We start from the raw sequence: 15,965 nt of genomic DNA, 5'->3' as shown, positions 1-15,965 counted from the left end.
TGTCGAATATTGCGTGATATAGATTCTGGGTCACGGAAACTGTTATGGTATAGAGCGTGTAATGAAAAAAAATCGCAATTTATGAGCAGTTAACTACATGTTACTTGTGTCTTAAAGATGTAGGCAGAAGCGATAGCGCATCTTATGTTTGTTAAGTCTATTCTCGTGCCTTATTGTGGGCGTAAGCAGATCTAGTCATATATTGTGTAAAAAATATACTACGTAAGTTATATACTCATACTAGACATAAATTTTAACCGGCGACTTGCCATTTTTCCGAATTGAAAAACAAACTGGAGTGGGAATCGAACCCTACACCTTACAGTCAACTAGAAGTAAATGCCTAGTCGCAATTGCTCTTCCAATATTAATTTGTAAGTAGTCTTTTGTCGATTGTTTTGCCTCTTCATAGCCTGCATTGTAATTATTTCGGTATGTGAAATCCTTCTAACCAAATTTTCGGCCACGGCGGCCAATCTCAACGGAGATCAGTCAGGTACTCAGGAAATATTAGTGCAAGTGTGTGCACAATATACAGATGCACTCTCTGTTCCTTCACTCTTATTTCGGTGAGACGGAAATCTGACATTACCAGGAAGGGATTGGGCGCTGGACCAACAGCTTTACGAGGCATCACACCGCCAATACCCAGACTCCGAGCTGCGGTGACTGAGTTAATGTTTTTAGATGGAAAAACCAAGTCACAATTATTATGGTTCCACCCGGGATTCGAACCCAGGACCTAAGCGCAGTTGTCATACTAGTACCGTGTACAATTACGCCACCGAGGCAGCCTTTCGGTATAACTTATCTTTTCCTCAGATCTCTTAAATACTTACTTATCTATACTTACGTTTCTTCTTGAAATTGAATCTAAGTAGGTCTGCTGAAGCGACGTACTGCGAATATCTTCACATTCTTAACTTTGTACTAACATCATTACGTTAATCGTGCTATTGACGCTTAGTATGATTAACTGAATTCAAATTGGCACAAGTCATTTAGTACCTCAATGATATAAAGAGAAACAACGTTTAACGTGAACACTTCCAATTTTGTTCAGTAGGTATATAATACTGATACTGACTAAGTTTTAGATCTATATTTTTTTTTTAAATATTCAGTTTATGTCTAAAAATAGCAAGTTCCTTACTCGTATTTTATACTATAAACATTCTCATAAGCATTTATAGAATATTATGCTCTGTAGTGACCAAAGCAATGACGTTCTAATTTCCTTACCAGTAAGATAGATCGTTTCTATATGCAGTTTCAGATAGTACCTGTCTATACATCGTGCGTACATCGATTGTCAATCAAAGCCGTATCGTCCACAAGCAGTTATCAACCGTAAAGTGCAAATAAAAAAATAAAAAATAACTAAAAGGGTTATGAATCACAAGTCACGGTGTTTTGTTTTGTACAGATTTAATTCGACAGATTGTTAAATACTTATGACTGTTTTACATTAGTTATTGGCGTTTACTATTAAATTCGGTAATGTGTTTGCACATAGACACACACGAAATGTCGACAGATTGCAAGTGGATATCGAATATTAGTTAGGTACTAAGTTACCTATTATCGAACGATTTATACCAAACTTACGTATATACAGAAGTTTAGCTTCAAACCGTCTTCAATTCAATTCTCTTCTAACGACCCGTCCTAAGCCCAATATATAAAAAATAAGTTTTAAAATTCCTAAATAAAAATTCGCACATTTCTGAATCCCGCACCTTTGCAACAAGGTTAATTTGACGCCTTCACTTATCAATTACATCGATATTCGCGGACTACCCACCAGCTATACACAGAACGGGCGGCTCCGGGATGGCGGGCGGCTGGCGGCAAGGCTGGCGTCGAGGCTGGCGACGAGGCTGGCCGGCCGCCGCGCTCCGTATAGCTCGTTTCACAGATTGCACAACACTACGGATACCGTGCGCAAGGAATCAATTCCTATAATAACTTACGGGTGCACCAAATAACTAATTCTAAACGATGTCTATCCATCGGCTCAGACGTCTGATACCCGACACGGATTACACACATTGGGGTATATCAACATTAGATTCACAAAAAGAAAAAGTATTTTTACTAAAGTATTTATTTTACACCTCCCGATGTCTTTACATTATACTTTAGGTTTTTTATAAAATAAAAACCTGATTACAAGCTGCTAAGTATAAAAACTTTACCAACAACAACGATTATGCAATTTCGAAAAAAATATACACTGCCGTTTACCTGTCAACTTAAACTCGTTATTGAGTAAAAAACAGCCTAAATTTTAGTCTACAACCTGCGATGTACGAATTTTGAATGCATAAAAAAATATCATCTCCTATAGGGCCTTACCTTACATTCTTACATTAATTTTCGTATAATCACATCGTCTTTGACAATCTGATGTTGAAAAACTTGATAAGTCCACTAACATACAAGTGAATATTAATCCTATCGAGCCCCTCGAAGGCAACACTTGCTAGTCGCCGCGGCGGCACTACGGTACAGGGACACAGTACACAACATTGAATTAGGCAATCGTAAGCCACTCGGTGATGTGTTCGAACGAGCAGAAGGCGAGAAGGCGACAAGAGAGCAAGGAAAGGCCGACTTCAAAACCTATAAAAAGTAACTATTTGTCCTCTACAAATGCATCGTCATCAGTCTTCGCTGAAGATAAACTGTCAGGAGACGTCTTCATAGTCAGTCTTTATTGATTTCAAACGAACTGCGGAACGCACGGAATGACGCCGCTCGGGCGGCTGCGGGACGTGTTGCACGCGCGGCAGGCGGACGCTCTGCCGCGGAGGCCTAATCAATCACACACCACATTCAAGAATTTTTCTTTATTTCTATTTTTTTGTGTATTTTTTTCGTTTTTTACTTTTATATGTATTAATTAATTTAGCATTAAAATATGGTAATAACTTCAAGTTTGCGTCCATCTTTTCGTCGGATATTGACCACTATGATACAGTATTAGCATTCCCCACGGAAATTTTCCCACATCGACGTCGATCGACAAACTTTCGGCGGTACGCGGAGCGCAACGTAACTTTAACGTTAAGTAGACGTTGTAAGCGAAAAGAGAACAAACAAAACAAAAACAAACGTGAAGTTCCGGCAGGTCGGACGCGGCGCCCGCGATCTCTACTCTACTCTCTCGCACTCTACTGTACACTCCACACCACGCGTGTGGCGCCACACGCGGGCGCGGCGTGTCCCGTGTGGAACACTCAGTCAGGGACCGGCCTCCGCGTGCCCAAGTCATAGACAATGCATCAAGTCTCAGATTCAATTCCATATGAAGCACATCGTGGGACGCACGATGCGGTCGATGTTCAAATACATTGCGAGAGTAGAGGCACCCCGCGACCTCCGCGCCCCACCATTATATTTTAAGTTAAATTATACATAATATTATGTTTTACATTTATGTAAAAGATGTTGATTGTAAAAAAATTATAAGTTTGTTATAACCCTATAAATGCTGAGTTGGTTTATTTGTCGAGAGCTGTGTTTGCTTTCACTGCAATAACGCACTCCTCACCGCAAGACTTCAGCACGGTGCACTGGAACAAACAAAATAATAACTTAATACATTGTGACACAACACTATTATTATAGCAAGCCAAACTTGTACATTACTTAGATCGACTAATGAACCGCTTAAACCGTTCAAGCTCAAAGGTATGAAATTTGGGATAAGAGCTTTTAGTTCACACTGATTAGACGAACTAGAAAGGATTTTTAAATTAAAGTAAATTCGTCCCGTTAAAGGTCGTTAAACACTATAATGAATACGAGAACACAAAATAATAAAGGTTCCAAAACTCACAAACTGAATGCATTAAAAACATATTTAGGTAATATAAAATCTCTGTAATCACAATTTAGAAGTACATAGATTACATGATTACGAATTATCTAGTAGGTTAATGTTTCGCAGATTCTGTTAACATCGAATCGCGTTGACACGATGCATCGCGCCGTCAACTGATCGATTTGACTCGATAATTTACAGCTTACACTATCAATAGCATCGGACCAGTCTGAAACGGTCACATGAATAATTGAATCTCGTAAGTTACGCGATCGATTGGATCTAAACTATCGATGCGATGATATAAATTGTTATGTAAATGTTAATTGATTAAGGCTGTTTGTTTTTGCTTTGACGTAAGTAGTCGACAATACTATCAAGTACAGGTTTTTCTACATTTTATTTCTTTCTGTTATATCTTTGACTTTAAACATTTTGAAAAACTGACGTAGCTGCTCGTTTCGACTTGACTCTATAAACCAGGAAGTTGGCATAATTCAGGTAACCTGCGATACAACATTTATTCCAAGCTGTGAACTTTTTTTATTGCTTTGAATGACGAGACGAGCTTGCCGTTCGCCCGATGGTAAGCGATACGAGCGCCCATAAACAGTAGAAACACCATCCAACACCTTGAATTACTAAGTATTATTTGGTATTCCACTGCGCTCGCCATCCTGAGACATGAGGTGTTAAGTCTCATTATGTCCAGTAGTTATACTGGCTACCAATGTCCTTCAATCAGTAATATCAATCGTCTATCAGAATAGGCATCCACAAACAGTGACAAAGAGGCCGAAATATCAATATTCCCAGCAATAAAACAAGTAAAAATAAGAGTAAGGGAGAACAGAGCTTGTCTATTTATAGCGTATTGATTTATACGAGCCAAGGCATTCGTGTCCTTATGCAAGGTCGCCTTGCACTCAATGAGTAAAATCTAAATAATCATAACCGGCCGTGAGGGGCGATAATTGAGAGTTCGTATTTTACATGAGATATTATCGTTTAATATAATTATAAGCATTATCTAACTTTATAAGCTAAATTATATTTTTAAATAATTAGTTCATTTTGACTGTTCACACTAAAAAATGTTGTCAGAACAGGATCAGTTCGAAAGCTTTACTAGTACGATACAATATACCCTTCTCCATAATACCTTAAGTTTCCTTAAATCCACTATCACTTATATTTACATTGTTCATAATCGGCAATCATAAACAATAACTTTTAACTTGTCATTTATTAAAGAAATCTTTTTTGTTTAAACCTATTTAACTTTTAAAGGTATTTATGTACCGAATGTCCTCTTAAGCCATCATCCATGCGGCTGGCTAGAGCGCTAGCCCAGGTAAAGGCTGGAGATATAATTTACGAGTTGATTTAGCACCGATGCACTACAAAGTGTACCAGAGACTCTATACTCGATGATTAAATATTATTACTAGTGGTGAGTCATCGCCGCACATACATGTACACATTGACGTATATTCTATAGACGCGAACGTCCAAATAAATTATTTGTTCAAAATCTGAACTAAAATGGCAACAAAAACGTCGCTGTTATAACCTATTTATTCAATTCTACTTATTTGAGTAATATTTTTTATTCAAATCTATTTTTACGCTTAGACTCGAGTTCTTATATCATGAGCGCCACTCCGTACACAAACACAAGCTGTCAATATTGACCATACTAGTCAGTTTGAATGGATTGCAGTTCAATCCAGTTGAACACAGTCAATGTTCGGTACGCCAAAACTAATACGTAGTACATATAATATATCGATGCATGTATACGATTTTACAATGTATTTACACTGCAGTATAAATGAGAATGTTTAATCTGGATGATAGTAATGCAAGAAATATTTATTTATTCGGCTGTTACAATTAAATATAGGTTACAACATATGCGCACTACGTTTGAACCATGTGTCGCAGGTCCTTACTAATTAACAAAGATTACACACAACAGACTTAGTTCAAAGCGTACCTAATTGAAAAATACTAAAGAAAAAAAAAACAAAACAATAATCATTAGTTATGTACTACACTTACACAAGAAAACAAAAACCAATACAATACATATATGAGGTATCAAAAAAAATATAAATACTCTGTAATAACTTATAACCAAATTATGAAATCATTAAAAAAATATGGAAAAAACTCTGTCACATAACTAACATTTTCTTAGACCGTGTGAGATTATTGGAAGGTCTAAAAATATAATTCCTTTGTCTTTACAGATCGACAATAAATGCCCGATTCTTTTTATCTCTGAAGTCGAACACCAGAAGGTCCAATACTATTGGACATTAAAGTAGCCCTAAGACCACTTTAATGAAATAAAATGTACTATGTTAGGAACCGTTTAGACTTCAAATTTAGTTAATCAGTTTTTTTTTGGATTTAGCACTTAACTAACACTTATAAACTTGTTTGTAAGAAATGTATTCAATGAAACAAAAATAAATTTTGTTCCGTACTGCCGGTACTCAATTTTAGCGTGACTTACTTCGATTTGTAGTAATTTTCACACTTTTATAATCATAACGATCGTTTTATCGCACCTAATCACGACTGGAGTGTAAAAGTTCATTATCACATTTAAAAAAATATTCTTTGTATAATAAACTGAATATATCAATAATAATTATATATCGCGGGTACATGAAAGTATTCATGTACCGTTTGCGAAGGTATCTGGATTGGTATTCGTCTATTTCTGCTATCAATCAGTTCACTCATATTATCAGCCAAGCGTCTCTTTATTCATCAATAATGTAACCTGTATTATATGTCCCAATGCTGGGCACGGGCCTCCTCTACTACTGGGAGAGATCAGGGCTTAGTTCACCATGCTGGCCTAGTGCTTTATTCATTAGTTATTACCAATGTTCAATTAGAATAAAATTGGTTTACAACGCGCCTGGAGATAAACAATACTGATATCAAAACTAGTATGACAAAAAAGTATTATATCTCCATAAAATGCTACAAAGTTGTCTGTAACAGTATATTCGTATAATGTAATAACTTATCGATATGAAACATTCATCTAAAAATGAGTAACAAGGCAATCTAAATTTATTTTTACCCATTGTTTTCTGAGAAAGGTAACTTGCTGGAAACATTTCCGTTGCCAAGTTTAGGTTTAAAGTGGGATTGATGCCAGTAAATTTATGTTCGTGGGCTCAAATAGGGTGCGAATTGCTCACTCCAATCATTCTAAATATTTTGTATCATCGACAATGTCTAGATAAGGCAATCGTAAATTACAGGATGTCGCGGGTAGTGTACACCTAAGTCGATTTTTTTGTGCATGGGACCCCGGTGTTGGCTACACCGAGGGAAGCCTGCCAACGGTATATAACCTGGTATACTGGTTTCCCCTGACTTAGCAACTGCAGGGCCCTGGGGAAAAGTTGGAAGAGGATAGTTGGTAAGGGAGTGTTGGGGACGAGAAGGGACCATCTTAGCATGAGTGGACAAGCCGAAATGCTTAGTAATATCATAATAATGATTATCAATTTGCTTTACTGTTTAGGTCTTACTGCATCATGTAAATTGATAGGTAACAGGAACAGCATTGTGAAACTGTATGTTATCCAGTTATTTAATGTGTGCTTACAATTTACAATTGAAAACTTCACCTAATTCGGAAAGTTCTATGTGGAATTCTAGTATTAGTAATAAATCTTTAGCTTTCTTTTTCAGTACCATTCTTACAGTGATCGACAGGGTCTAGACGGAGCAATACGATACGGGGTGAGACGCGGGCGATACCTCGAGTCTCTTTGTAGCAACACTACAATATTACTTCAATAAATTATAGACAATGTTTGTTTTTACGTCAAATATGTTTACCGTACGATATTAATAACGAGTTAATTACTTTTCCATATGTTACTTTTTATAGGGAATCTGTCAAACCAGATAAACAATTTATACTGTGGATAGAATATACAAAGTTTCTCGCGAATATAAATCAGCTGAATTATTTACCTTTTTTTGGTTTTTAACTTATTGTTGTTTTAACTAATAAATATATTAAATCAATTATTTTAATGTTATTGTGGTTTGAACTTACGACCATTGCGACAGCCTTTATTAACAAAAGACAATTTTTTTTAATAATTAAAATGTTTAAATCAAAGCAAATTACACATTCACTTGAACATAAATGCTTACATAATAAGCCCTCAAACACTTCTATCTGATAACTTATTGTTGAAGATTTGACATTAGCATGGTACATGTCGTGTTCAATTTCTACTATTTATTTGTCTCTAAATCTTCTTAAAATAAATAAAGGATTGTCAAACTATAACTATATTTGTCTCTAAATGTTCCTAAAATAAATAAATAAACGTCAGGGTTGTCGAACTATAACTAGTCGTACAGTGTAGGTGGTACTCACCAACAACTCTTTGCCGCTGTCGAAGTCGGCGCGCAGCTGGGTGCCCAGGTCGCCGTCGGGTATTTTGAGGTCCTCGCGCAGGTCGCCGTTGTCAGCCATCAGGGTCAGGTAGCCGTCGTCAGAGATGTCCGTCAGCTGGTAGTCCTCACGCTTCACGTGTGGCACATCCATGTTGTGGGTGGAGGGGCAGATATCTTCGTACCTGGATCATGATAATTGACATTTTAGTAGCATTCAGTGGTCATACATGCACACTTTGAATCTGATGTACATTCCTGAGTCTAAGTTCACATTCCTTGACTGTCTCTTTAGTTTACAAAAAAATACAACAATTCGAGAAGCATTTATTAAAAAAAAAATTGTGTGTGCAGAAATAATAGTACTCTCTTTTGTAACAAAGTAGGGGGTGGGAAAGTAAAATACATTTCGATCAAAGGACATTAGCATCACTATTATACAGCTCGCAAATTGAAGTGACTAGCAATTGCGTGAGGTCTATAATAATATATTTATTTATAAAATTTATGTAAACACAATCATTTTTAGTTCGAATATACCATCCCACAACTGTATAAAAAACAATACGTTCCATAAAACGCTGTTTTCAAAATAAACGAAGATAAGTTCCGAACAATAAACAAAGAATTCCATACAAAATGCATTATCAGTATGATAAAGGTGTTTGCATAATGTAATGCGCTCCCGAGTTGTCAATCTTCGTGACATGTCACGTGATCAGAGGACATTCGGGATTAACACGCGACAAGGTCGTCTGGCCATCACAATTTACATGCGGACTAAAGAAAAAGTTATTTATACTATCAGTATTGAATCATTTTGCTTGTAGATGTCCATAATAATTTCTTATGTTTACGCGAATGTTTGACATCGAGAAAAACTAGTTCTAGGATTTTATCACGTTTTATTTTTGTATTTAAACTTTCTACTGACATTTCGAAGACCGCAAACTTAATAAGAATGTATATTTGTTAATTATTGTGACGGAATTTTAGAACGATCAATAACTCATTCCGCCACGAAGGCGCTGTTTTAGAAACATTGGATGAAAATTATGATACAACAAACGTCGATAAAATCCAAAAACTAGTATTTCGTAGATCTACTAATAGCGAATTATCAATAAGACTATGTAAATCATGGCCTATACTATAAAAATTAGTTTCATTATTTTCTTTATGATATTTTATTCAGGAAAAAGCATTTCTGACGAGCGGAGTCGGGAGCAAACGCCTACAAAATTATGGTTAGTAAATTTGTTCCCTCTTTATATAAAACGGCAAACCAATTTCGGTTCAAGTATCAGTTAAACTAAATTTATCACTGAAATTGGTTCAGGCGTCTTATAAATATGAGTTTGAAGGTGTAAAGAATCTCAAAACCTATTTTGAAAACAGAATTTCGTTCCTTCCTATAGAAAGTCAAGATAAAACACGAAAGCATTGATTGATGAAAACTGTATTCTCAGATAAGACAAGATAAAAACGTGATGCCGAAACAAAGAACATGAATAATTACGAAACGGGTGTGCATTATCAACAAGTCTTCATACTGCCAGCTTAACAAATAGTTGGCTTATGACAATAAGTTATTTGCATAATTATTGTTTATTACTAAAACGTGTAACGTTGCCAATCGCCACATCCCCGAAGATGGGCAGATCGAACAGCATTTCCATTTAGTGCGAGCCTAAACCCATTTCAGGTTGAATTAATGGACAATAAGACTTGTTTCGGGTAGAAAATTGCCAAAAATTCAATGTTCAATAGATCAAGTACTTACTACACTGACGCGATTTCTATTCAGTGCGAGCCTAAACCTATTCCAGGATGAATTAAAGGGCAATAAGACGTGTTGGATCGAAAATTTACAAAAAAAATATGTTTGATGGATCAAATAGTTACTACACTATAGACGCGACGAGATTTCGCCTTGAAATAGATAGCTTTATAATATGTAAATATATTTTGTATCCCTGGACGGTGATCCCGCAGCACAGTGATGCAGCGAGACGCATAGTCGGGCCTGTTGTTTGCTGTTCGAGTACCCGCAGCACGAGAGCAATATAGAAACTGCACTCGCGACTCTATGGGCTCGAAGTTTCAACTTTATGAACACCTATTTTCTGCTATCATTTCTATCTCGTATGACTCATGTTACTAATCTCTTACGAATATTTATCATCCGATATGATTAACTTAGTCAAACCTAATTTACAACTTTAAGACCCTGTTTCAAAGCTTTTGAGTCAATGTTACCCACATAAATATAAGAAATATAAAATGGTAATAAAATTAAAATTAGCTGTTTATTAATAAAATTATTTATACTTGTGAAACAGGCGCTAAAAATACTCGACATAACATTTGAAATTATAATAAAAAAAAAGAAAAAAAAAGTTTATTTGTATGTGGTGTACAAATAAAAGAAGATTGTTACTGTCACTGCCTTATTGTTAGGATTTATACGAACGCGACGGTATCCGAACTCTAACCAACTTAAGTAATAAGTAATATGAAATACTCTTGTAAAATTGCAATAAGTGCAAAACCCCGCACAATCAGGGTTAATTCTTAATTCGCTAAGCAAAAGATACTCACTTCTTGCCGTTGAAGATATCAATGCCGACCAGGTGGACCTTGGCGTGGCCGTGTTTGCCAGTTTTGGATGTGGACATCTCGACGATCTTGCACGGGCGACCCTTCAGCATGACGAAACCGTTCTTGCGCAGGGCCGAGCACTGCATGGGGAAGGTGGCCGAAGCCCCGGAGTCCCCGGTCTCGAAATGTGTGTCTTCGATGTCACCCATATTGTTATGTGCCGAGTTCCGACTACGGTCAGGAGTGATCTGAACGGGGAGAAAGTCTATTACAATATATATCACAAATGTTGTGTTACTAACTACTGGACATAATGAGACTTAATATCTCATGTCTCAGGATGGCGAACGCAGTGGAATACCAAACAATACTTTGTATTTCAAGGTGTTGAATGGTATTTCTGCTGTTTATGGGCGGTCGTATTGCTTACGATCAGGCGAACAGCAAGCTTCTCTCGTCATTCACAGCAAAAGAAAGAAATGGGAATTATGGTGATAAATAATAATTTAAAAGATGCCCTTAACTCAGTCTTTAATAAAATTCACGTGTCATAGAAAAAAAAATTGAATCTGATACAACGCTAAACACAGACATCTGACATGAGTCAGCCCTACACACATCACAACTTATAGACTGTCATCGACTTCCGATTTTTGTTGGATATATATAGAATACACCAAAACATGCTAGAACAGCTTCAAGACGAAGAAAATCGGTTAACAATTTTTAAAGACTGAAATCGGATGTTTGAACATAAAATCCGATTCTGAAAAAAACTGGAATCAGCACTCTACACTGGATACTTATTTATTGCCTATTCAAAAACTACAATCACTTAAAAATCTCAACAACTCAACACAATATCAAGTCAGTTATTATACAGATAAAAACACGAATTGACGAGAAATAGAACAAAAATTACGACACAAAAGTACAAATTTAAATGCAATAAAAAAATAAGACAAAATGTAACACACCTTGCTAGGTGCCATATCGAATATAAAATGTGATAAATTTTGCTAAAAAACTAAAATAATATTTAATCCTCATACTAATGGTTGCTATAATCCCTTAATCTAGAATTTTTTAAATTATTTATAAATCTTATCAACCAAAAACTGATTTGTAAAGATTGATGGGTATTTCAAATAATATGTTGTTACATCATTTACTTCTTTTATAAATTGACCTTTAGATTAATTATTATCCTTTTATTGTTTGTTATTTTTGCAAATTGACTCAGTTTGATACTTTTGAAAAAAAAAAACTATTAAAGTTTAAATTATAAGAACTTACAATCGCACACTACATAAAAAGAAACCTTAATCTACACGTTTAAAGATTAAAATCGTGTAGCACTTGCCTCTGCAACGTCCCGCGCGATAATGTCGTCCTCCCTACTTGTAGTACATTGACTACAAACACGAATCAGACAATGTACTAACTAATAGAACCTTGGCATTAACTGTACAGTGATTCACGTGCGAGTGACAAAAAATTTAGCACCAGGTTGTTGACCTTGGGTCAATGAACTCTGGCGCGTGAAATCAAATCATGAAAAGTGAAAATTTATCTCCTGAAATGATAATGTCAAATAGAACTATTTATTAAGAAGTCATTTAAAGTATCATAAAAAATGGGGTTTCGACTTTTATTAAATCTAGCTTTAAGCTATAAAATGAATTAGATGTTTTAAATTAATTGTCTGTTAAATTATTTTTAACAATGATCATAAACTGAAATTAAGTCCAAGACATTAAAACGCCTCCTTAGAAAAAATATATTAAATTTTAAATAGAGAACTATGAACAATGATACAACAATTTAGTACAAAAAATGAGCCAATTTTAATGTTCATTGGAATTGTAATCTCAAAAAAATATATAAATTTTATTTACATGTTTGCAATATTTTACTTTCAAATAAAATAATTTTATCAATCATTATACAAGGTAGTCATGTATTTATTTTAGTAAAACTTATAAAAATGAATGTTGGAAAATAAAGTATATATGCCATGTATCAAATTTAACAGCCATTATAGATTTATTATCCAACCAAATTCTTGAAAACTGTTCATCATGGATAATGTGAAATAACTATCACCTAACTACTAAAACAAAGTTATTGGAGTAGTAAATATCATTGTGTCCCTGGACGGTGATCCCGCAGCACAGTGATGCAGCGAGACGCATAGTCGGGCCTGGTGTTTGCTGTTCGAGTACCCGCAGCATGAGTGCAATACATAAACTGCACTCGCGACTCTATGGGCTCGACATATGCAAAAGGTTTTTTTCAAACATGCTTCAATCATTGCATTATTCTTATGATTTAACTGATGCTTTTTTTTTTATTTTGATATAGAATTTTCAGTTCAAAAGAATGCTGAACTGTGATTAAAGTAAATTAGCAACCAACTTTCACATTTATGATATAGTTTCTAACACACTATGTTTAACACAAAATTGCTTTAATACAAAACACAAAAATTATGACACCAATATGGAACTAGATAATTAACACAAGATTATTTTATTGAAGACAATATACTTAAAATAAGACACCAATGTGGGATTAAATAAAAAGTTATTTTCTTTTTAATTTGGTTAATGAATATCATATACAACTTTGAGAGGTTAAATTGACTAGATTTTCTAGAAGGCATTCCCACTTCATGTTGACCGGGTACAATCACTGTTACCATATGTGATACAGAATAAGCATGATAACCCCAAAAAGCCATGCAGATTAGACAAGTCTAATAATCAGTTTTAACTTATAATCAACATTACATATGAATCTTAATTTGAAAGGGCCATTCACTTTCCTCAAAATCCATGTGCCATAACTTTCTTCACATCTCATATGTCTAATATTATTGTAATTACCATGAGTTGAATAGGAAGAAGCATGGTTTTATGTGTGTTTTATGCATGCTTCCAAGAAAACATTTGGATCACTAATTTGTTGCGAAAATCATAGAAAAAAACACAGTCTACCTTTATCTAGCACACTTCGTAACAAAGAGAATACTCCGCAATCGACGAACGAAAACCAATTTTACTAATGATAAGTATGATATGAATCACTGGAACATTGGAATGGTAAAGCAAGCACAAAAGATGTCAAGTCATACGCTCCTACACCTTTATAACCTATAACTCAGTGCGCCGGACCATTATAGGTATGTTTTTGAAAATTTTGACACCACCTAACCCCACCTACCGCTGCATGCAGAAAACCTTTGTGGGAGTGTGCCCAGATAATGATTTTCGGCACCAGGCACTTGACAAAACGAGATTCTAAGCACAAATACTTAAAAACAAATGATAATAAATGAAACCAGGCCTGAGGAAGACTGGTGACGACCAGCAGTCAACAGTGTGGTGCGCCTAACATGTGGCTTCCCAAAAGGGACATCTTGGGCATGTCTTCCGTATGACAAATTCCACACGATATTCTCCACAAACCATATTGTTGTGTACTCACAAATTAATTACACGCGGATAATATAACGGAACAATGTGAACTTGATCTTTATACCGAAATAGAGATAACGAAAAAAATAGATATTTGACAAACGTGCCGGCGCCGCGGCACATTACATTTTCATTATTTACACTAAAATCACACGGCGGCGGTGCCGCACTTTCACAAAATTATATTCACCATAGAAAATACTTACGAAAACAATAAAAATTACTATTTATAAAGGATTCACGACAAAACTAAGATATTTATCGACACTCACATGTGACCGACGGGTTCTTCAACCGAAAGGTCAATTTGCGCCTGCGTAGCACCTACAACACTCACTTCCTGTCGCGGGGTTCACAAAATGTCCGAAATGCCGCTTGTGATTGGCGGTAAATATGAATTACGATATTAATGATGATATTAATAGTTGCCGATGTTGTGCTGTCGCGTAGATAACTTTAAAAATGACGAAGAAAAAGAAAATGAATATCTTTTGTACCTAAATGCCGTAAAATTGCAACAAAATTAAATTAATTCTGCTTCCCCTTCGTACTGTTTTAGCGACGATAGCATATCGTACTTTATATGTCCAACAGATGGCGCTGTATGAAGGACGTCGATACAGATAATAAAATATATTGAATTATATCGCTGGTGTGGTAAGTTAAAATCCCTTTTTTTAATTTATAAGCACCTTTATATTTTAGTACATTGATAATATAATATACTAAATTACAAAAATAATACAGTACATATTAATAGTATAAAAATATATATAAATTTGTAGAAGTATATACGATAATTTTGTGTACTTCAATAGAGATGGCGTTACATATAATTGAAAAGAGTGTCTTTTGAATTTTTATAAAAGGTTATAATATTTTAGGGGTGAAAAATAAAACGTACAACTTATTAAACGTTAGCCCTTTATTATTTATATGACGAAAATTTACCTTTTTACTTCACGCTGATTATAACATCCCTTTAAAAACACACCAGTATATGTTCCGGCCAAGGAAGTATGTGTATATATTTTATACTAGTTTTTGCCTGCGGCTCCACCCGCGTGAGAAAGATTTTCCGGGATAACGTTTTCCGTTATACAAATTACGCTGTATGTTTTCCCTGTATAGGAACTTTAACCTTTTACTGAGCACAAGCAACGGAAGCTCTCAAGAGGAATCAGTTTTCCTCGTTTTTGCAACACTTTTTATAGATTCTGTGCTCCTATTGGTCATAGCGTGATGTTGTATACCCTATAGTCTCCACGAACAAAGTGCTATTCAACACAAAAATAATTTTTCAATTTGAACCGGTCGTTCCTGAGATTAGCGCGTTCAAACAAACAAACAAACTCTCCAGCTCTATATAACAGTATAGATGTATTTAAGATAGCTTTCGCTCGTGGCTCTGCCCGTGTGGAAATATTTTTTCCGGGATGAAGTCCCGCTTTATATTTTCACAGGATAAAAAGTAGCCTAAAGCACACAGGTGTAATATAGCTTCTTATTAGTATAAAAAAGATTGAAAATCAGTTGAGTACTTCTTGACATTGACACGTTCAAACAAACAAAGTCTTCAGCTTTAAGTATATATTAGTATAGATTAACTA

At 35.3% G+C, this 15,965-nt stretch overlaps 1 protein-coding gene across 2 annotated transcripts; it reads right to left on the bottom strand.

Annotated features, from left to right (window-relative positions):
• Positions 1-2,089: 2,089 nt before the first annotated feature.
• Positions 2,090-14,863, bottom strand: LOC115441925 (eukaryotic translation initiation factor 5A). Of its 2 annotated transcripts, none has more exons than XM_037437071.1 (4): positions 14,628-14,863; positions 10,877-11,124; positions 8,259-8,460; positions 2,090-3,578 (listed from the first exon to the last, which is right to left on the bottom strand). In XM_037437071.1, exons 2-4 carry the CDS (start codon positions 11,083-11,085, stop codon positions 3,507-3,509), a joined length of 483 nt encoding a protein of 160 aa, XP_037292968.1. In that variant the 5' UTR covers positions 11,086-11,124; positions 14,628-14,863; the 3' UTR covers positions 2,090-3,506. The 2 variants fall into 2 exon arrangements, with proteins under 2 accessions (XP_037292968.1, XP_037292969.1); XM_037437072.1 differs by having other exon boundaries at positions 14,562-14,676.
• Positions 14,864-15,965: the final 1,102 nt, after the last annotated feature.

This window comes from Manduca sexta, chromosome 10, assembly GCF_014839805.1.
Source record: "Manduca sexta isolate Smith_Timp_Sample1 chromosome 10, JHU_Msex_v1.0, whole genome shotgun sequence".
Lineage (NCBI taxonomy): Eukaryota > Metazoa > Arthropoda > Insecta > Lepidoptera > Sphingidae > Manduca > Manduca sexta.
This window is presented reverse-complemented; position numbering and strand designations above follow the sequence as displayed.